General features: G+C 37.9%; 3 protein-coding genes across 4 annotated transcripts in view; all 3 read right to left on the minus strand.

The window, feature by feature from the left end:
• LOC147865570 (uncharacterized) overlaps positions 1-108 on the minus strand; it is a 37,095-nt gene extending 36,987 nt beyond the window's left edge. For both annotated transcript variants that reach the window (XM_087318413.1, XM_087318412.1), the window contains exon 1: positions 99-108. The gene's annotated coding sequence lies outside the window, so the exon portion shown is untranslated. The remainder of the gene's footprint in view (positions 1-98) is intronic.
• A 14,396-nt stretch (positions 109-14,504) lies between these two features.
• On the minus strand, positions 14,505-16,160 carry LOC147865571 (outer envelope protein). The gene is made up of 4 exons (XM_087318414.1): positions 16,042-16,160; positions 15,771-15,947; positions 15,479-15,707; positions 14,505-15,004 (listed from the first exon to the last, which is right to left on the minus strand). Exons 1-4 carry the CDS (start codon positions 16,104-16,106, stop codon positions 14,813-14,815), a joined length of 663 nt encoding a protein of 220 aa, XP_087174540.1. The 5' UTR covers positions 16,107-16,160; the 3' UTR covers positions 14,505-14,812.
• A 4,113-nt stretch (positions 16,161-20,273) lies between these two features.
• On the minus strand, positions 20,274-23,194 carry LOC147865572 (zinc finger protein CONSTANS-LIKE 6-like). The gene is made up of 3 exons (XM_087318415.1): positions 21,380-23,194; positions 20,920-21,144; positions 20,274-20,822 (listed from the first exon to the last, which is right to left on the minus strand). Exons 1-3 carry the CDS (start codon positions 22,973-22,975, stop codon positions 20,784-20,786), a joined length of 1,860 nt encoding a protein of 619 aa, XP_087174541.1. The 5' UTR covers positions 22,976-23,194; the 3' UTR covers positions 20,274-20,783.
• Between the last annotated feature and the right edge of the window lie 458 nt (positions 23,195-23,652).

Genomic DNA, 23,652 nt, shown 5'->3' on the forward strand with positions numbered 1-23,652 from the left:
CTCGTCATCCTCGGATGTACCAATCAATGCATTATCTTCGTCATAAACCAAATGGTTTGACTCTAGATTATATGTAGCAGATCTCGTTTGCCTTCGACTCAAGCCACCTTGTAGACCTGGTAATTTTTCTTTTATTATATCTATTGTTGACTTCCTTAATCGTCCGGCTTTTGTAAGCGTGAGGTCGTACACGATGATATCCACATCAGAGATATCAAGGGTCGAGGTGTTACGAATGTTTCGCTTCCTCTTCCAACCTCCCCTTGTCGTTGGGCATTCAATAATCTCCAATGTATACTTACTTGTAAAAGCATTTGCACTTCTAGTGTTGTACCAATAAACGTTTAGGGACTTGATCGTGTTTTCTATTTCATGCATTAGCACTTCTAGAATTTTACCAACCCAAAATTAGTGGTCATATGAGTTCTCATCAGCCGGCGTTGCAATCAACATCCCCGCTGCGAGCTCTTGCAAATTGCCTTGCCATCTAGCTTCGGCTACTTTGGTCATCCTTGGTCCCACATAAATGTCTCTTTGTTGTGGATGGACTAAACTGTCATTAATCGCATTTGTTGGTTGCTCCGGAGTTTTATTTACACGATCATGTTCTAGCGACCATGTGAATGGTGTTTCCAAATTCCAATTATCACCGAATACACAATTGTCTATAATTCCTTTCCAATCACTAAAAAATACATCCCACCATGACGTGTCTTGTTGTGCGGCATATTTCTTGGCATCCTCAATATGCTTTCTTTTTTCTTCTAAGGCTTGGAGCCATAATTGTTTTTGTTCCGATACCAAGTCACTATGCAACTATCCTTTCTTCTCAATTGGCATTTGTTTAGCTCCATGTGTTAGGAAACAGATCCCTCCGGATGAGGAGTACCCGGCTACGGATGACCCGGTGAGAACCGGATGATGAAGACCTGGTGAGAACCGGATGATGAGTGCCCGGCAAGCGCTGGATGATGCAGGCCCGGTGAAGAGTGATCACCAGATGAAGGGAAATATTCGTAAATATGTTTTTGAGAGTCCATCGGGGCTATATTTGTAAATAGCCGGAAAGTCATATTACTATAAATATGACTTAGGGCAAACTGTTGTTTATGATGTGTGTGTGTAGCTGTTGTCATTCTTGTTGGCGCAAGATTATAGCGCAGCCGTGTACAGAGAGAGAGAGAGAGAGAGAGAGAGAGAGAGAGAGAGAGAGAGAGAGAGAGAGAAAGAGAAGAAGAGTTCGTATCTCTGTTGTAACCGCCGCCTGTGGCGAAGATCGTGAGCATGAGATCGTTGCCTCCGTGAGCTTACTGTTGTAATCATTGTGATATAGTGATAGTTTGCAGTCTGTGGGCTGCCGTGGTTTTTTCCCTAGTTTGGGTTTTCCACGTTAACATCCTGTATTCTCTTTTCTTTCCTGTGTACTCTTCTCTCCTTTGTGTCGTGCATTCATTATCCATTTTTCTGTGCTTCGATTTTAGACTCGGTTGTGGCCGAGTGGTGTGCAAAGGGAGCGTGCATTCCTGTCACCATGGACAATTGTACTCGGCATACAAAGTAATAACTCGCAATCACCTTCAGGTTCCCATGTTGTAGAAGATGAATATTGTTTAGCATACAAATGCGTAGAACCACTTATTTCATTTTTCTTTATCATAAAAATGTGATTGAAGCTTATATTGTTTAACTGGGCGGCACTTTAACATTCCCAACACCCCCATCTGATATATATCTCTTAAAGTCATATACCTCCTTCAAGTGTAACACTTTTGGGCGTGGTGTATATGCATCATAAATGACATCAAATAGTTTTGGTAATGTGAAAGCATCATGCCGAGACAACAGTTTGGAGAATGTGCTAAACATATGATCTATATGATCATGTGTGTGGCCAACCAAAAGAAAATTGACTTTCACTTTTCTAAACAATCCTTGGTTGACCAACATACTTAGACAGCCAAACTCAGTTGAATTTTTGTTCTCTCTAGTAGTATTGTCCAATTGAATGTATAGAACAGGGGGGAACGGTTGGCCCCATGACATCAAAACTTGGTGAATCACTGTAACTGTTAGGTTAGGGTCATTGTGAACATTGGGGTATGTAATGAAGATGTGAGGTCCAACTAACCTATTATAAGCCAAGCATCCCACCAAGTGCATTTGAACAAGGCACTCATCATTGATGTCTTTGGGGAGCCTCCGCATATGTGGCAAGCACGTCTTCTTTTGGTCTATGCCATCTATCATTAAGCACATGTATTGTTAGGGCCTCTTCAAACACTTCTCTCTATGATGCATCGCCTTCTTTCATTCTAACGATTGTGCCTCACGATGCCCCTGTAGTAACTTCTTACGCATATCCTTTTCCATTGATGTCTTTGCACCTTTAGCCAAACTTTTAAGATTTGCACAAATGGAGCAATACCCCATGCGCACTTTACGTGGAATGATAACATTTGAAAACTGAGCACTCCATAATCTTGTGAATTGGTTATATGTGACAGATTTATTACGTGAGCCCACCATATCAGATTGATAGACATCATAAACTTCCCGACGTGTGTAATTATCAGAGAGGTGCATCCTACCTGTAGTGGGCATTACTTCACAATTTAACTGAAAGTAACTTTTCATCCAACCAATAGCATGTCTTCCACTTGCACCTTTCATACTTGGAACCTCTTTACAATTGAGCATCTGATCCCCGCTAAGTAGACGTTTTTGTACTCTATGTAGCCACATGTTACTAACACATGACACAATTTTGAATGCAACTCTACATATTTGTTGTGCATGGAAGATATAATACTCAAATGATACTTTGATCCCCGTACATTTGTCAGACACTAGTTGCATATGTGACCCGAGGTAAGTGTCTTGGTCATCACCAGTCATCGAAAATAGTATCGCCTTAATTCTCGCAACTTTGATTTTCCAATCAAAGACATACAACCACAAGCACAACATATTTTGTTGACATCAAATCCAATATGCTTATCTGATGTCACCAAGTTAAATCTGGCCAGACGAATTCTACGTGGGATTCTTCTAATATGCATAGGACTTCCAGATTTCTCTTCTTGCATAGAAGTTGGAGTAACCTTGTTACAATCCAATTCTTTGTTGTGACCATCGCCCATGATATTCGATGTTTCATTGGCACTACTTTCATTCTCCGTATCTTTATTAATATCGTATTCTTCAATAGAGAACTCTTCACATGTGTTGTAGGTGAAGATGAGCTCAGACAATACTCTTCGATAGAAATGGGTGAGTCTATCGACAAACAATATTCTTCGATAGAAAATGGTGAGTCTATCGACAGACAATACTCTTCGGTAGAAAACGAAGAGTCTGATGACAAACAATATTCTTCAATCGAGAACGGTGAGTCTTCACTCATGGCTTAAGGTCCATTGAGAGCTCTTTAAGTTATGTGCTTGGGCCAATATAAAAAATTGATAATGTCTTCTCTAAACATAAACTCCTCTCTAAACAGAAGCTCCCTCAATATAATGTCTATATTATTTAATATTATATTAATACAATAAATAAAGATATTATTTTTAATATAATAAATTTAGGAATGCGCTATTTGCCCCTCCTAAAAATACAAACCTTTTGGCTATTTTGGCCCCCCTATTTTGGCTAAACCACCACCACATCCCCCCTCCCCGCCCCCTAAAAAAAAATGGGGGGGGGGGGGCTAAAATAGCCAAAATAGCCTTTTCAATCATTGGTTCATTCATGGCCACATCTTTAATACAAAACATTAGAGTCATAAAAATGTTGCTTTAAGTATTCAATCATTGTTTCATTCATGAACCTCTATCATTGTTTCCTTCATGACCTTCAAAGGCATTGTATGTTAGTTTGAGTATAAAATAATCATTAATATGTTAGTTTGAGTATTTAATCATTGATTCATTCATAAGCATCATTTAATTTAAATCCATTAGAGAGTCATTGGTACATTCAAGATTATGTACTATATAAAGTAACTAACTAACTCTTTCTTAGGTCTAACTAACTAACCTTAAGCTTACCAACCCTAGTTAAAGTGATTGTGGTTACTTTAACCATAGTGGTCAATCCTTATAAATAGGAAGACGTCCTCATTTCTCAATCACTCACGTGCAGAACAGAGCACACAAGCACACAGAGCAGACAAAGCACAAAGAGCCCATAGCACGCAACACCAAATTGTCATCTCCCCCTAAGCATCGACAACGAGAATCATGTCTTCGAAGAAAATCGAGCACCAAGAATCCAGGTAAGTGCTTGGCAGTCCAAACATTTTTGTAAATATGTTTTAGCACTCAAGAACTCGATACGGCGTATCGAGTTCCTGTATAAAACACAAACTGTGTACAGGAACTTGATACGGCGTATCGAGTTCATGTTTAAAGTTTGTAGGAACTTGATACGGCGTATCGAGTTCATGTTTAAAGTTTGTGTTTTAAACAGGAACTCGATACGCCGTATCGAGTTCCTGTTTAGAGTTTGTGTTTTATACGTAACGAGTTCCTGTTTAAAGTTTGTGTTTTACACAGGAATTCGATACGGCATATCGAGTTCCTGTTTAAAGTTTGTGTTTTACACAAGAACTCGATACGCCGTATCAAGTTCCTGTTTAAAGTTTGTGTTTCAAACAAGAACTCGATACGGCTTATCAAGTTCTTGTTTAAATTTTCTATTACATACGGGAACTCGATACTGCGGATCGAGTTCCTGTGTAAAGTATGTGTTTTATACATGAACTCGATACCTTGTATCGAGTTCATGTTTAAATTTTGTGTTTTATACATGAACTCAATATGCCGTATCGAGTTATTGTATAAAACACAAAATTTAAATAGGAATATTGTGTCTTTGGGGGAACAATTTGGTATGTGTGAAAAGATACCAATTTTATGTCCAATTCAGACTTTTTTAGTGACATTTGTTACATTTTGTAACATTTAGCGGCCTTACTTAAAAAGGTTTTATGACCTATAATAGCTTAAAATAATAGAAAATAACCCATGAATTACCTTTATGATATACCAAATTTAAGTCTATCGTATTAAAATTCTCAACAATATGGATATGGAATCAATATAAGCCATACCTACCCTTCAATATCATACATATCCTGGTATAATTATTAAGATATATAATTTTCGAAGTTGAATAGCCCTTACTAGATTTAAATTCTGAATAAAGGTCTATCATGTTCACAGAAGGTATGATTGATATTTAGAGTTTAGCATAAATCGCCTACTAATTTTTGTCTTGATCTACTTATGTATATTTTAATAAGTAACCTTAATCTAGGGAACCAACTAGCTTATATTTTCGCACGTCCTTTCTTAAATAGGTCATTTGAGAACTTGTCGGACCGACCTGTGAAGAAAATAAAGCTCCGGCTTCAGGGCTCTCCAATTGAGACCCGGAAACTAATAGTTCCTCAGAACATGAAGAGAGGAAAAAAAACTTCTCTTTAACGAGGAGACAAAATCTCAACCATCTGATGATGTTAGCCAAAAGAAAATGTTAGCAGCTACTGGTGGTGAGGGCCTTCCTGACCGTGATCTAACGGAAAAGGAATGGTGTATGTAGTACGTCGACTCCAACAAAAAAGTCGTGCTTTATACAGCAAAGAAGAAGGGTGATGATCAGCTTGAAAATGACACCGCATTTATGTATGGCCATATTCTACGATTTGACTAAGAATGTTTAGATTCAACCAACATTCTTGTAATGATAGAGTGCTCGAAGGGGGTACGTAAAGTGTACCTTTCTGAAGATCGACTAGTAAAGGAATCTTGTGGGCCAGAATCTTTTAAAAAAGATCTACGAAGCTCACAAAACCTTATTGTCACCTTGAGGCCTTATATACAAGGCCATGTAACTCTAAGGGAGCCCTTTCCCTCCCTAGTGAAGGCCTCGAAAAGGGCATCTAAAGTGCAATCAAGACCAGCAAAAAAGAAGACCACTAAAATGTCAGACTCCGACTCATGAAGCTCAAATGAAGATGAGGACACTAGGGGGACACCAGGTGTTGAGCTGGCATCGAGTGTGTTGTCATCCAAGTAGAATAAGATACGGAGAGAGTTAATGCAGCATAAATTGGTGAGAAAAGGGCAAGTGTTTAATTTGCCTATAACACACATCCATCGGCCCCCTGTAGATGAAAAAACAGGACGAAGACCACTTGAGATCAGAGAGCCACACCGAATGCATGTTCAAAATCTCAAGAAAAAAATGAAAATTAATCCACATGCTACCGTTGTGTCTTTTATTGTTATGGTGGATCCCGAAGAATGTGAAGCCACTAAAGAATTCAACATAAGAAAGCATGATCAATACAATTACTTTGTAATTGGAAGATCGCATTCGGCGGAGGCACGTCAGCAACTTGTGAGAGAACATCCAATGACTTTCTTCTTCAAGTATGCCGAGTGCAAAATTTAGGTGTGCCTCAAAACTGAAGAGGCAAAGCTATTGGCATGGGACCACAATAATGATAATGACTATAGGGAGAAAATGTCATCGATTGAGCGTATAAGGTTCTTCCACCACTATTACTTGGACGTCAAACAAAAGTTCGGTGTGAAGCTACATCCAGGCCTACGACGTCAATGCTAGCATGAAGTCGGCATTGTGGTGGATGATAATGTTAAGTCCGATGGTCTTCGGAAATATGAGTCCTAGTTTCAACTTGCCTTTAGAGATGGAGAAGTATGGGACCTACAAGATCAAATCTTCTCAATGTGGGAGAATAAGGAGGTCAAGGGTCAACGACAAAAGAAATGTAAGGTAGACCCTCAACTAGAATTAAAGTCACAAGCGGCCAAGAAAATTGATTTGACAATGGAAGAAGCGGCTGACGACATGAAGCTGTCTCTATGGAGAGCGATGCAAGGTATTAAGGACGAGCAGCTTCTTGTGTCTGTTTTGTCAAGGGTTGTGGCGAAAGATTTAAGCCGTGAAGAAATGGTCACTGAGTTCAATAAGTAAGTCTTTCAAATAGTGATATTGAATTCAATATGGTGCAATTGAAAGTTCTAATCTCGTTTTCTAATTTCACAATCATAAGGTGTACATGAAGATCCAAGAAGTTATGATGAAACAACTTGGATGTATAACTTGGGAACAAGTGACCGAGGATTATCCTCTGACGTCTTCATTTAAGGCGTTATCCGAGTATTTTATTGCATTCAAGGATTAGGTTAGTATTGGTGTTTTTCATTAAGCTTTCCTCATATGTAGAGGTTGTGTAATAATAATTGATGACTTATTGCTTCTATTAGAAACCGTGTCGTGGCAAGAAACAAGGAGAAGATAAGGATATACACGATTTCCCGACATCCTTCCTTGCACATCTCGAGAGAGCCAGACAAGAAAAGGATCGTCGCTTAGTCAAGGCATATGAAATTGAGGAAGATGGCTCCTTCAAAAAATTTAGCCACAAAAAGGATATTACGAGAGATCTTTACTACAACGTGATTTACGGCGATGTCGTTGACATGATCCAAAAAGTGCCAAAGAAGGAATATACGCTAATGATTGCTGATATTCCATACGAATTTCAAATGGCAGGGTCATCATACGACGATGAACCATTTAGGTTCAAACAGTTAGAGAAGATGGTCAAGGATTTTGCTGAGCTAATGATTGCATCCTTGTGGAGGATAGTTGTCTTTCATAGTATGGACCAAGGGTACTCGGTAGCTCAAGCTTTGAGATCTCGTTGCCATGGCATCGAGAACCTTACATGGTAAGGATTATTTATAAGTCTCATTCACTATATTGCCTTTCTTAAGATTGTTCAATCTATTCTTAACTCGATGCAATATTTGTTATAGGATAAAAACCAATGTCAATAGAGGGCCAACCTTTCGGTTCGTAAATGTCATTGAATACATTACGGTTGGCTACTTCGATGAAATAAAGAAACAAAGAATCAAGGAGCATTCTAATGAAGTTAGAGGTTCAAATCTACTAACACGGAAATTGCGACATGCCACCACGACAGAACGGGGACTTGTCAACCCATACCAAAAACCTCAACGACTTATGATGAGCTTGATCAAGATGTTTTCTGTAGAAGGAGATTGGATATTAAACCTCTTTTCTAGCACAAGTATTCCTCAAACTAGGTTAACAATCTTGAGATAACCAATACTGAATCTTTTTTGTTTGAAAACTAATTCTTCCTGTTACTTTCTTCACATGGACAACATTTGCATGTGCATTGAAGCTCTTTACAAACACAATTTCATTGGAGAAGGACGAGGAGCAAGTTATATTTATAAAAATGAGGATTAAGGCTTTGTGGGAGTGCCCAGACCAGGACGAGGAGGTCGGTGCAAAGAACCTCGCTGATACCGAAAGGTTCTGCTTCACAAGAGCCTATTCCTCTGTTAGCCGGGGAACCGGGGGAGCTAATAGAGCTTGATGATGAGCTTATAGAAAATATTTCGTTGGCTCGGCTAACAGGGGAAGACAACGCATGTATAGCCGAAGAGACTTCTATACAGGATGAAGAAGAAAATGACATTGACGATTTGCTTGATATGTAATAGACTCTTTTGTTCACGAAATGTATTGTTTGGAATTCACATTACCAATATAAATTTTGGGTTTTACTTGGTGTATTCCAATCTTTATAATCTTCTATATGTTTCAATTTTATTTCTATATACTTGGTTTGTAGACTTATGACATTAGTTTCACTGCGTGCATTGCTGACTACCAATATGGAGAAACATGGATTAGTTTAAATTAAGGCTGATTTTGGTCAGACTTTACCTTAACATAACATGCTCGTAGAATTGTTGCCATGATTGTCCATGTTGTTATTTGTGGTCAATTATTGAGATTGTCATTCCGTGTCTAATATATACCAGTCCATATTATAGATCTTTGTCTTCTATTGTTAAAAATGTTATATTTCTCTTCCTTTGCTGCTTAGATTGTGTAGTGTGTTAATAATGGTTCCACTAGCGTTATCCGCATGTTTTTATACGCTTGTAGTTCCACTAGCATTATCGTTCAGAGTTTGATCCCGTGTGAATCACCTAAGAAATAGATTAGATCAACTTTAAATACAAGTATTAAATACCTTAATAAGTTAGTTATTCCAATCACATTATCCTAAAGTTCACCATCCTACATTGTCCACAATTATATACATGCGAGTATGGGTCAAAGTACAAATTATAACTCATTTTATTAGTATGGTTACAAGTACACCTCATATTTTTGTAAAACTTACCAAATTAATATAAGTCTTTAACTTAGTGTTTCCCATGTTGCACATTAATGAGATATTGAACCATTGTTGAACTTTATTATGCCTACATTAACTTATCAACACATCCAAACTTATTTGAATTTCTAATGATCTCCACTCGTAGACCTATCATGTATTTTTATATTTGCAAATTCTAATCAAGTTGTGGAACATGTGATACTAGTGCATCCAATTTTTGTAGAGAGGGTATATTTGGATATTTTCAAGAAGATTCTACAAGTGGAATGCGCGATCCTTCCACTTGTGAATGCGAACGTGTTTATGCAATCTATTGTCTGTTCAATGTTTTACACTTGATCAATTGGAGAGTCGTCGATGTGTGTGGTAGACCATATACACACGGGTTTCACTACATATGGGAACTGTTTTGGTTAAGCCAGTTTTGATTTCTAAAGTAAGGGTTGCTTTGGATGCAATTGGCTCCCCTGTATGCCTTGGTATTGATGGGCTTTCAACAAATTTTTTTCGGAATTATTGAGAATTTATTGGGAATGACATTAAACTATTGTATTCTAAGAGGTGTTTGACGCTAGAATTATGCCAAGTAAATGGACAGAAGGTATGATATTAGGAAGTGGTGACCTATTACTATATTGAATACTATTACAAAATATATGCTAAGTTGTTGGCTATGAGATTGCAAGCATTTTTAACAGACATCATTCATAACACTCAAACAGGGTTCTTACAAGATAGGAGTATGGGGTTCTGGGTAAGTACCACAGTAAAACCCTTGTGTTGTCCACAGGAAGGGTTTCAATGGATTCCGCATGGTAAACTTGTAAGATACTTAGGATGTCAGGTAGGTATTAACCTTTCGCCGTAAGATCATCTAGCTCCTTTGTTGCTTGCTATAAGGAAGAAATTGCTATGTTGGAATGTTGCGAAATTGTCATTGGCAGGTAGGGTTGTTGTTGTCAATCAAGAATTGTTGGCTTCCATGTGGTACATTTTGTCGGTTTGGTTGTGTTCACGTTCCGCTTGATCACAAGTACAAAGGTTTATTAGAAATTTCCTTTAGGGATCTAAAGATTGTTCATATGTGAGAGACAAAGTATCTTGGAAAGTTATTACAGGTCCAAAGGATGAGGGTGGTCTTGGATTGATTGATCCTCTATTACAATGTAAGGCTTTTTGGGGGAAATTTATTATAAGAGGCTTGTTGCCAGGTGGGGAGCCCATAGAAAAAAATCTTAAGGCACAAAATGGTTAAGGTTATGCCTTCTATAGGTGGCAACTGGCAAATAATATTAGATGGTGGTTTTTAAGTCAAGATTTTAATCATTCCATTGATATTTTTCAATAGGATATTAAGTTTTTTAGAGGTATCATGAAGGCATGGTGGGATTTGAAACATAACTTGGTCCAATCTCTACCATCATGTATGGAGGAATGATTGTGCCAACCCCTCATAATGAACCCATTGTTTCTATCAGAGGAGGGGGTAATGTTAGGGAAAAGAACTAGGTTGAAGTGGGCCGATTTTGAGAGAGGAGAAGCTGGATCAGTAAGGAATTGGCTGAAATTTTCTTCTTTGACAATGGAAAACAAAACCCATGCTTGTTGCACAATTTGCGGTGGGAACATTATGTATGCAGAAATTGATACAATGTTTACGATGTCTTCCTTTCAGCCTTCTCAAATTAGTTTATTTAGGTATGGTATGTTTTCATCTTTACATGTCTTGTTGGGGGTCAGGGGTTATAAAAACTCTCGTGATTGTCTTTATTTTGATGTTTTGCGTCTTTATTTCTATCCTTATGGAAGACGACGTTGTAACTCAAGGGAGTATGTTGCTTGTTCGTATATTGTGGAAGAACAATAAAAAATGGATGTTGAATCCACATCCAAATGATATAAACTGTTTATTTGAATCGTGAGCCTACGAGAATAAGCCCATTAATCACCTTTTGTGGGATCCCAATGAATAGAAATGGCAAAGCATATCAACACAAGGAATTCTAGGTACACTAATCCCATTTTTTTAGTACTCGGTAAAAATGGGTAGAGAATTGCTAAGGAGGCGTATGGTTGTTACGTTAGCAACGTGTAAATTGTGGAGTTTAGGTACTGTACAACACTCTTGGTTGAATGCTTATTGGAAATGGCTATGGGCCATTCAAATTCCTAGAAAAGTTGTCTTGTTTAGATGGTTGTTGGTACATTATGGCATTCCTATGAAGTCATGGATGAGGGGCCATTGCAACGATTTAAAATGTGACAGTTATGGTTTTCCTAGTGAAACGGTTCACCATGTTTTATGGGTATGTCCTATTGCTAGAGCAGTATGGAAAAGAATGTTGAGAATTTTGTATCCTATTTATGGTAAACAAGTGTACACATGGGGTTTTGTGAGCTGGGGAAGGTTGGCTGAAGACACAGAATTATGAAAGGGACTATGTTGATTTTCTTCTCCTCTCCGATGGAAGACATGTATTGGAGGTCTCTTATATTACACCAATCCATTGTTCAGAAGAGGATAAGGTTTGGTCTACGATATCTTCTTTAGTAGTTTGGGTATTATTGAAGGCAAGATGTAAGTATGTATTTCAGAAAGTCAAACCGAATGCGATGGAGTTAGTCAAGGAGATATGGTTGATGCTCTTGCATACTCTAAGAGGTCAATATGAGGCAACACCTAGTGAGCCTGATGTTGTGTTTCGTAAGCAAAAACATTTTCGGGAAATTTGGAAAAAGACAAAGGGCTTCACCTTTTTGGGGGAGAGAATATAGTGGAGATATGCTCCACCAAGATGGCTTTTTCCACCCCCCACCGTGGAAGGACACTGCATGAGGGCTTCCGCTACTAGACATGTTGACTAAAGTGGGTAGGAGGGTTATATTTTATTGTATGGATTCTTTGTAGCCTTTGGGCATCTTTTCATTAATACCAACGTGAATCTTGACTTGAAAAATATGAAAAAGAAAGATATGTTTGCATGGAGCTATGATGATATAAAAGGAGTACCTAGAAGTAGTGATAGACACTATTTTGATGAAAGGAGTGAAGCTAGTCCTTTAACGCCCTAGACCCATGAACCTATGGTATGCACAATAGGTAAAGGAAGATGTAGATAAAATGCAAGATGCCGACATCATCTACTAAATAGAATGCACAACCAGGGTATCTCTTGTCAGCATTGTCCCTAAGAAGGAACAATAAAATTAGAATGTGTAGATTTTCGGAAGGTGAATGAACCTACCATTTGCGGTAGCTATTTGGTCTCTGTATTGAGCACCTCCTTGAAGACATTGTTGTGAATGACACATATTTTTATTGATGCCCTTTTGGGGTGGGTATAATCAAATAATGACAGCCCCTAACCATCATCATAAAACAAAATTTTCTTACAGAGTTTAGCATGTTCCCCAACAAACAAATGCCTTTTGTAGTAACTAGTGCTTTATGCACACATTAACGAGGTGCCAACCATATCTTTGACTTTAAGGTCCAAAACAAAGTTGACTCATACATGGAAGACCTTGTTCTAACTAATGGGAAGAAAATTTGATTCTACTTCATGCCATATTTACGAAGTCTTGAGTACCGACCCTTGTTGAACCCATTTATATTTGCCGATTCTTAGCTCAACATGGTGTTATATTGGGTCATGCCACCGACAAAATTGGTATTATGACCAACAAAGCCAATGTCAAGCTTACCCTCGATATGCATGATCGCACTATCGAGAAACAACTCCATGATTTTATGGGATATGTTAGCTACTAAAGGAGTTTCAATAAAATGCTTTGCCTCTAAGCTCCAATACAAAGTTCACTCATGCATGTATGGCCTTTTATTGTCACTCCTCATGGGAAGAACATCTGATTGTACTCAATGTCATATTTACAACTCAAGTTGTGGTGGTTGAGAAAAGCTCATGGAGACACATCTATTAGTGATAAAGGTGCTAGTACTAGAAAAGGCACAAAGAAATATTATTGCCGTAATGCTCAAACCATACTCCTTCAACAAGGTGCAATGCTAGATGAAGCAATAATACAGGCAACACAATTAGGGACACACAATATGCATGCTAAGCTCAAACATGCAGGGGCAAATTCATCCTATAAACAATATAACAAGGTGACCTCATGGACAATCAAGAATGTTTTTTCCTTTAGTTCTATAATTTTATTATTAGTATATGCACAAGAGAGATTGTATAAGTAATGTTAATTACAAACACTACCTTATATATAATAATAATATAATAGTTGGTTTATTGTATTTATAGCTTTGGTGGACAAGGCAACATTGTTACATGTACTCCAAGCATACATGAAGACAAATACAAATCAAAAGAATCCTTTGTTTAGACCTAGGCTTAGCCATAGACTTAAGAAATGAAATTGATAAATCGTATGTGATCGATGACTAATGCAAATGAATGAAATTGATAAATCGTATGTGATCGATGACTAATGCAATGAATGAAATCGACACGCTACTAGCGAGCTTCTATGAAACTTGCAAAGGAGCAATCGATGAATGGATATTTCAAGTTCTCAACAAAGACAAGGATGAGACCACACAAAGAAATGACATTTCAAAAGAAAATGTTTCTTTGAAGTCTTTATTAGAGGATGGAGTTTATCCGACAAGAAGAAAACCAAACCACCACACTAAGGAGCTATACCACATTCCTTGCCACTCCATCACCCTAAGTTTTTAAAACCCCACACTTTGTAAGGGTGTTCACCCACAAACAATGGTCTAACAAATATAGATATGGAATTACCGTTAGGAATTACTTCTAACAACAATTATTTCATTTTGGTCAATGAAACTTTAAGAAATCAATATCAGCCTTTTTGAAACTAAAAAAAAGGTCCACTTAATATGTTTTTAGGTACTTTTCAATGCAAAGAACTTCAATATCAATAGTTTAATAACTTTGGCGGTAAGGCTAAAACGTAGACCTTGGAGGAAAATGATCGCAGTCATCAAAAATTTGTAACTACCAATGATCTGAATATCATTATCATAATCTCTCTTAAATCCAACATTCAAGTACCCGGACCCTGAGTCTCTTTCTTAATGCAACTGTTTTATGCTAAACCCTTCACTAATCTCTCTTGAATCCACTTATCTATCTTACCCACCTCAGAAATCTATTTTTAATCCACAAATCTTACCTTGATTCCTCTCATTAATCTCTTAATTTAATAGTTATATTCGTTTACATATTATTAGCACCAATAAAGTTAAAATTCAGACTTATCACAATACCGTAGGCATACATTCGGAACAAGTAAATATTGCAAGCATTTCTTGGAGTTTCCCCTCTCGTTATCAATCAAACAATAAACTCGTCTGGGATCAATTTCTGCTTTTAATATAAGATTAAGCAACGTATCTTTTTGTCCAATCTTCAATGTTGATAATAGCCAATAGTCCGGAGCAAGACAGTGAAGTTTTGCTTTGCATTGGAATTGTCTTTGGATCTCTAAATAAAAGTGCAACCACACCAAAACATTATATATCACATTGAACTTGGAGCTCTCATATCAAATATATCCGAGCTCTGACACAGCTGTTAGCATTGCATTGCTTGATTGTTTCGCGAAATGTCGTTGCCTCCACTGGACATAGGGGTAAGTTATTCTAGAAAGTAGTTTTGCTGGCTTTGAGAATGAAAGAACCTCATACCAAACACTATCATCTTCTTCCCACTTCACAGCGAACATTTCTTCACCAGCCTTCATATAACATTGCATTTTATTTTATTTTTATCTCAGTCAACATGTCTAGTGATTTTCCATAGTTTGAAAAAGCAATCTCCATTTAAAATAAGCAAATTCTCTAGGTATAATATAAGACATAAAAAACACATTATCTTTTCAGCACAATCTCTAATTTCAAGTTGCATCAATGAAGCTATTGAACCAAATGAACTGAACTATAGTAACTAAAATGAAGTCTCTTTGTAGGGTTAACATGCTAAATGTCAGGACACCTTTGCGATTTGTATAACTAGTCAAAAACCTTATGAAAACATCGGCCTTTTCAGTGGGATTCTTTTCTATTCTTGACAAGGATCAAAGGGCCTACCCTCTTATCTAATCCTGCAGCTTTTGCTATTGAGGGATAAATCATATGAGTTTGACTACCATAACTCGCAATGATTATCACACTTTTCAACTGAACTGCTGAAGGGCATTAGAATCACTTACCAATAGGTGCCCTTCAAGAGTACCACTTCCGAACGCAAAATATGCTCTTGTGTTTGGTTTAATGAGAACAGAAGACACATCCTTTTGTGTTCGCTGGACTTCATTAACATACAGTATCTCCAAAGGTGTGGTAATCCATGTCATCAATTCATTGACACAAACACAAAATTTCTGATGGACTCTGATAGGAGTGCTCGGATCTACTGAAGCCCATCCTAGCTGGAAATGCCTGCACATCTTATAAAGGACTGTCCCACATTCACCCAAAAAAAGAGAGGGGAAGAGTCATTACCTCCATCTCTTGAGACATTCTTTTGCTCTTCGGAAAGTTGCTTCTCCTGTTCCAAGCCGAATGCGAACGGAATTGAGAGCATATCCATCTTTTCGGAGATTGTCTTCGATGTGGTGAGAAAAGGGCTCTGCTTGGGTATTGCCCACATACTTCTCATCATAATTGAACCCCCCTGATCTGACCAACAACAACAATAGCAGCAACAATTACCTCTGTTCTTCAAACAGAGAGCAGGGAGGAGAATTTAGGTAACCCATATACACAGACACACCTAATCCTTGCAAGGTAATCCTTTTGTTTCTCGGATGAAGGAGAAGCCCATGAAATGCATATCATCTTCTTCTTCTTCTTCTTCTTCTTCTTCTTCTTCTTCTTATGGGAAGAAGCAAAAGCAAGCACATGCAGGGGTATACATACATATATATACATAGAATGAGAATGACATATCTTTGGCTAGTTCATGGAATCATGTCTTCTTCAACACATGCTTTTGCGTCTTTCCCAAGTGTTAGGTCTTGTCTTTCCCAAGTGTTAGGTCTTTGAGTTTGATTTGGTCGCGCGCTTAAATTTTTGTCCGGTGTCCAAATTAGTCCCAACCACCGGACACTTGAATTGTTGTGTTGGCTTACATTCTCAGAATCCTTATTCGTCTAGTATTTTTAGCCGATCGGGTGCCCAGCCAAACGAAGCTCCTTGTATTTGTTTTTCACTTTTAGATGAACTAAGAACCTCTCGATTGCCCATCCCCTTAAGATCAGGAATAACCCTTTAATGATGTCAAACCAATCAATTTGAACTCTAAAGAGCACGCTTTAGCCGGTTCCCTAATAGTTTCTTGAAACCTTGCCTTTTATGAGTGAAAAACTAGCAATGCATTGACCGTTGCTTTAGTCATTCCTACCATAGTACGTAAAATTCGTGTTCGTCTAGTATAACATTCGTTTTCCTACGTTGGAAAACGAATGCGAATGTTATCCAAACATTCTTGTGTTTTTTTTTTTGTTTTTTTCCCATTTTTTTAATGTTTTTTTTGTTTTTTTTTTTCATTTTTAGGCTTATCTACCTCATAATAAATAGTTAATCCAAAAGTATGATATTTATCATTCTTTGAGGGTGTTTTTCTTTCGCGAATGTTTGAATCATTCGCGAATGCGAATGCACGTATGTTACGTATGGTTCATACTATGATTCCTACCATGATAGCCCCATTCAAATTAACCTAGAATACTTTTTTTTTAAACACTTGGATAACCGATTTTGCACCTTGAAATCTTCGCAACAATTTCATTCATATACGTTTCAATATTCTTGTGCTTCCTTGCTATAGAGGCAAGCGAATCATATTTGAATGGTTCTTTCTCATAACCCCATGTCATAGAATATGTAGATTGAAACTAAATTTAGTATTGTGTGCCTTCAAATGACTAGGTGTTGTCGTGCTAATGGTGGCCATTAATTGACAATGGATGGATGGTAATTGGTAGTGAGGACATAAGCTAGTTGGATTTCATTATGAATGAAGTACTTTGTGGTGTATGATCAGTAGTGAGAAGCATCCAATACACAAGGTTAACACCACAAGAAGAAATAGAGTCAACATAGAATAATGGTCAAACCAAAAAAGGTTTACCAACAAGAAGTAGTGCAATGTCATGGCACCGCTCACAGTAACCAATTGGTCATTCAAAAAAGAACATTACTAGTGGCGATTATTAGAGGAGCAATGCTATGCTATGATGACATGTCAATTAGGAGAACTCCCATAGTTACTAATCCCCTAATTATTCAAGGAAGTGTCAATTAGAGCTCTCATAGTTACTAATCCCCTAACTATTCTAGGAGTGTCAATTAGAGCTCTCATAGTTACTAATCCCCTAATTATTCTAGGAAGTGTCAACTAGAGCTCCCTAGTTTTATATAGTTCCCTCTTTTATAGAGAGACTTGGGAGGGAAGACTATACAACTGCATGCCACATTATAGCTTTGTCGATTGCATCAATCATTTTCTAAGATAATTCAAATTCAACAATGACATTTTATTTGATCTCGAACCCTTTATAATTATATGTGGCTGATCATACATTTACATTGCGTCATAATGTTACAACTCGTTGGATGACCAACACTATCCTAAGCATAATGTGCAACATATCTCCTTTGTACATAATATAAGACACTCATAATATCTCATTATTCTAATCCATAATATTACTCCTTATAGGTTTCACGATCTTATTACATTCAACTTTTTAGATTACTAATAAACATAAAACATTTAAGATATCCTCACCAATTTGATTATGTCAATTATTGTTTACAAATTCACGGGTGTGTTGTATTGAAATTCTTAGATTGCAAATAAATATAAGACACTTAAGATGTTCCCTCCATTTTGAGCCAACAAATTATCGCTACAAATAAATGTAAGATACTTATGATGTCACTAGTCATGTATGTCAAACAAATGTAGGGAGCATGACATGGGAATGACTAGATGTAAGAAAAGCATGAATGAATGTGTGAAAGATTTAGCAAGCAGATAGGTTGATGAGCAAGGGATCAAACAAGAGGGTGAATGAAGTTGTTGATGATAAGATAGGCGGATGAACAAGTAGAAGTGCAGATGAGAGAATGTGCAAACAAGAGGGGGGTGGAATGAGAGGACAAGCAATGAGTTGGATATTGGACGATAAGATGAATGAAAATGTAGATGAGTGGGTCTAAGGATTTGATGATGGATGGACGAGATCATGTGACTTCGATTAGGTGAATACATATATGAGCAAACATAGGAGTTAAATTGAATGAGCAAAGCTAGAAGAGGGGAGAGGCATAGATGCAAGAAAAGATGAGACAAACATGGTGAACTTGACAATGCTACTAGTCATGATGATGGAAATTTGGTATAATGAGGATTTAACAAGATAGATTACATAATGGATTGAACTAATGATGATCAAAGGAATACAATATTAAGGAGACGAATGGATTAAGTATGCTTAACCACATCGACCATCCCCAAGCAAAGGACATGAGAAAAACATATAATTCCTTCGATGTCCCAAACCAGTGAATGTTACATTATGTTCTACTTTGGTAGTTGAGTAAAGGGTCTGAGAAGAGAGCTTCAACTCACCTAAAGAGTCTCACGATGTCGTAGGAAGAGGCTTCCATACCACTACATGTTCCAACTTCCCATGTGTCATACTTATGGGTTTGTCCCAAATCTTGGGATAACTAATTTCCCAACTATCCTAACATTAACCCATTAATATTAGAATTAGAATTGGCCTTTAAGGTTATCCTTATAACAAACAAGAAGACACATTGATAACAGGGATTTAATTGACATTGATCTACTTGAGGTCTACCTTGGGGAATCCCCTTTTTATACATTGTGTACATCCTCTAGGGGGCTTGCAAGCAAATAACACTACAATCTACGCAACCTTTACTTTCCACATCCCAAGGTTGAAGGTTTAATGTAATGTAATGCTCTCTAAGATATTTGACTTCCATTTTTTAACACCCCCCTAACCCCGAAATTACTTTCAACCTTTAGGACACATCACACACCTAAGATTTCTTTGGTAGATATGTCTCCTTGCAATGAATTTGACTTGGGCTTCATTTGCCTTACGATCTCCCTTTGATTTGAAAGGTATGTATGTATAATACTTAATGATGAATGTTTTTAGACTTTGTCGCCTCCAAAAGTGACAATATTCCTTGAAACAATTTTTTATTTTATGCGGAATCATTTGTCATTTTGATATGCCCCACAACTAATTGCCTTTTGTTCCAATTATTACCTCCTTTCCCATCAAAACTGGTCTTTGGTAATTAAGAAGCTTACAATAACTATGTGTTTTCTATTCTATTTAGAGTTTGTAAAATTCTTCATATTATGAATACCCACTTTCGTGGCAATGTCAAGAGTTCAATTTCGTCAAAAACAAGTACTCTATTACTATGACTTTGTAATCTTATGGTGCACTCTACACAATAATGATCAGATGGAAACTTTTACAATTTCTATTCCTATTTGTACTACCTTGAATATCATCATGGCTCAATTTGAAGTATGGTTCATCTAGTGAAAAAAGACTTTTGTTGGAAAATTGAGAAGTCAAATTTGGGAATTATGCACCAAAAAGTAAAAGAATTCCACACACACAGTAGTAATTCCTTGTCTTTATAACACAAATAATGCATATCTTTGTGATGTATTTGATTGTGTACCTCATTTAGATATGAAGGACGGGTTTCCTTCTTATGCATGGTTACAAATTTCTAATTTTGTTGTGTTTTGGTATTTTATTGTTTCTTTTCACAACGTTGAGTGCACTATCCATGTTACCTTACATGTACATACTACCTACTAGCATATTTTGTACTTAAGTTGGTTGTCTATATAACCAGTTTGGTAAATATTATGTTTTCTTTAGTTAGATCTAGGTGTCACTTTATTATCATGGAAAAAGTACATTGCAATTGTGTGCATTCGATGAACTTATTAGATACCTCTCATTCAAGAATTGCAATTGTCCACATGACAATACAAGTGACTTGATGATACAAGGATAAAGGTACAAGACGAAATGTTTACACCAAGGCCTAAAAGAAAAAGAAAAGAACCCATACTAAAAAAATGGGTGGTCGATACTCTTGAATGTCCATGGAAAAATCAATGATTTTTAGGACTCAAAGGCCATCTAATGACGCCTAGAAAGAAAAAGGAAAAAGAAAAACAATGAGACTTGTGATCTTGCAAACTTCATTCGTGCATGATTGAAAAAGAAGGAAGTCTCATAGATCAAAGCATCCCCAACCCCCCTCTCTTTCAAATCATGCCATGACCTTTACTTTACAAGAGACTCGACAAAAGACAGAAGAAGACAAATGTTAGGTAATGCACAAGCCCGTTTCCTTTCCTCTGTTATTAAGAGGATGAGGTGCTAGGAGTTGGGGTGGTATGCACAATATTCTCTACACGATATCATAGCTCCACATTTACATGGCCGCAATTGTTGTTCTTTTTACAAACCTCCCCTGAAATCATCCAACAAGATGGAGAGTTAGCTCCGCACTACAATTTAAAAGTAGAGCTTCAAAAAGTAGAGCTTTGCTTAAGACAAGAGTGGCATACCTTCATTCGAGGTCGTCTTTCTGCATTGAGCTTGCGGACTTCATAGCGTATTTTCTTCGAGAAGAGCCTTGTACGCCTCTTCTCGCGGTATCGTGACACTCGAGCCTCTCGCCCACTATCTGTCACCAACATGGGCACCTGTCCTACTTGGCTAGCACCACCATTGTTGTCACCGTTGGACTTGTCCACCATTAATATTGCTCCACCGTATTGCTCTACATTCCCCTAATACCATAGCATCATTCACAATGAGTATAGGATACACTATGAATGCATTAATATATATATAAACCACAAACTTCAATTAACTTATAACCAAAACTTGAGGCCTGAAAATGCAATAAATTGAGATACACGTAGAAGTGTCCACCATGGCACTTCTATAAACTTAGCATCACTAAAAGAGACAAGTTAATGCATTAAATGAGCATGTCCATCCATGGGAGTTAAGGATACTTACATAGCCAAAAAGGCAAATATCCGGGACAATTTGAGGCCTTTGACCATCCATCCACAAGGATCCTCTATCAGACCATGCATTTAGAACTTCTTCATAGTCCAACCTTAGTGACAAAACTTTCCTTGAAGGTAATGGTTGTGGCAACCCCACCTCTCCATCCATTAATTCTTCCATCTTCACACATGATCCAATCTCCACTAAGGCCCTCTCTCCCTTCCCATTGAAAGGATTCCCTTCAAAGATGACATTGCCATTACAAGCCATTTGATCTTCCCCATAGGCTTCTCTCCATATCTCTACACCAGGGAATTCTTCTTGGATGTCGCTACCATTTAGTTGATCATCATCAAGGTTTGCATTAATGGAGCATAGATCCATCATGTCAAATGTATCGATCTCCGAGTCTTCATTGATCGAAAGGCTCCCATCATCGATGAAATCACATCCTCGGAAACTATTTGTTTCCACGTTAGACGACGAGATCCCACTTAATCCTTCACCACTGTTGTTGTCGCATGTGTCATGTGTGGGGCTAAATTCGAGGTTTGGGGGTGCATGGATATCGGGGTTATCATTTATATGACAACAACTCGCATTAGTTATGCAAAATGACGGACTAGTCGAGCACGACGGGGATAAGATCTTCTCCATCAAGTCCCCATGATGGTTCACATCATCAATGAGCTCTTGTAAGAGAGGTTCATATGTGGGGACTTCATGGTGTGACATGGATTGATCACTAGTGGTGAAGCAAGTATTGTAAGCACCATGGCTTAGAGTGAAGGGATCCTCCTTATAAGGCAATGGGGGGTAGTCATGACCAAATTTATCCATGCAATCATCATCACATGACAAAAGAGAGTCAAACAAGAGGATGGAATCTTGATCTTGATCAATTATGTCCTTCTCCTCCTTCACCATAGAACTTATAGGGTTGCCACAAGTTATGTATTGATCATGATCGTGCTCGATATTATTGGGATGTGGATGATTCGATAAGATAAGGTTCGATGGGGTAACCGGGGTGAAACACTTGGCACGGGGTGTCCGGGCACGTTTCCTAGAGCTTCGCCACCACCGACGAGAACCCATTGAGCTCATGATGTCCCCTTGGTCTTGACATACTACTTGTTCTTCTTTTGCTTGCTCTTGCTCTCGCTCTTCTTCTTCTACCTTAGGGACTTGTTGGCTTAACACATTAGCAGCTCCACCCTCTAGTAGTAGTAGTGGCAAGGATTCATCATGAATCTCATGATCACAATCCATTCTAATGTTATGATTCGAGCCGAGTTTGTTACCGCCCGCAGTCTTGCGAATTTTGTTGGTGTGGCCAGAGGAATGATGATGGTGGTGATGAGAGGGTTTGAGCTTCATGGGAGCTCCATTGGGACCCAATTTAACTCTGTCATGCTTCCTCGCGACAGAATTCGCAGAATGGACAGATGCATCGCACCTCTCGCACAGATATGCCTCATCCGCGGCGCAATACCATCGAGCCCTCTCTTTACCACACATGTCACATGCCCTCGCCCCCCGCCCCGCTATAGCCATACCTGACCTCGAGTATGTTTGATTGCTCGAAATGACCGACACCATCCTCTTCTTCCTCCTCCTCCTCCGATGATGAGTTAATTGAATCGAGATTGTAAGCGAGCTTCTTCAATGCGGAAATTCGCAATTGACATGTAGTATGCAAAGTATAATCTTATAAATCCATGTGTGTGCAATCCTCGCCACATCCGTAGTAGTAGTAGTAGGCGATCGTCTTGCACTAATCGGAGATCGGGGAGTGTTGTTTCGACAAATTGTGTTGGGGTTTTTTTTTGTTTTTGCGATGGATCGGATTGTTTGAAAATCCAAGAATCCAGTTAGTTAATTAGCCCACCACATCAGAAGTTAATTATGATAGCGAACAGAATTGATTAGGAACGGCTAAGGGATTAAACCCATGTGGGATACGGGGATTAAGCATTTCAAAACATGATTAAGGGAAGTATCAAGGGAGCATTTTGAGGACTTATAAGAAGAGGAAACAGGGTAGATGATGATGATGATGATGATGATGATGGAAACATTATTAATAAATAAAAATTAACTGCAGAATAAATAATAAAAAGAACAAAAGAACACGTAGGATAATCACAATCTATGAAGCAGTATGTATGTATGTATGTATGTATGTATGTATGTGTGTGTGTGTGTATGTAAGTATGTATGTATGTGTGTATGTAAGTATGTATGTATGTGTGTATGTATGTATGTATGTATGTATG

This window comes from Azolla caroliniana, unplaced genomic scaffold (assembly GCF_043228905.1).
Source record: "Azolla caroliniana isolate FFs.n. ecotype wild unplaced genomic scaffold, voAzoCaro1.0.p SCAF_4, whole genome shotgun sequence".
NCBI classification, from domain to species: domain Eukaryota; kingdom Viridiplantae; phylum Streptophyta; class Polypodiopsida; order Salviniales; family Salviniaceae; genus Azolla; species Azolla caroliniana.

Coding starts and splice junctions, on each gene's coding strand:
- LOC147865571 (XM_087318414.1), bottom strand. CDS start 16,106: ATGATATGCATTTCATGGGCTTCTCCTTCATCCGAGAAACAAAAGGAT. Junction 15,708..15,770: donor GAATGTCTCAAGAGATGGAG/GTAATGACTCTT, acceptor TAAGATGTGCAG/GCATTTCCAGCTAGGATGGG. Junction 15,005..15,478: donor CTCTTGAAGGGCACCTATTG/GTAAGTGATTCT, acceptor TGTTATATGAAG/GCTGGTGAAGAAATGTTCGC.
- LOC147865572 (XM_087318415.1), bottom strand. CDS start 22,975: ATGGTGTCGGTCATTTCGAGCAATCAAACATACTCGAGGTCAGGTATG. Junction 21,145..21,379: donor ATATTTGCCTTTTTGGCTAT/GTAAGTATCCTT, acceptor CTATGGTATTAG/GGGAATGTAGAGCAATACGG. Junction 20,823..20,919: donor AAAGACGACCTCGAATGAAG/GTATGCCACTCT, acceptor GGATGATTTCAG/GGGAGGTTTGTAAAAAGAAC.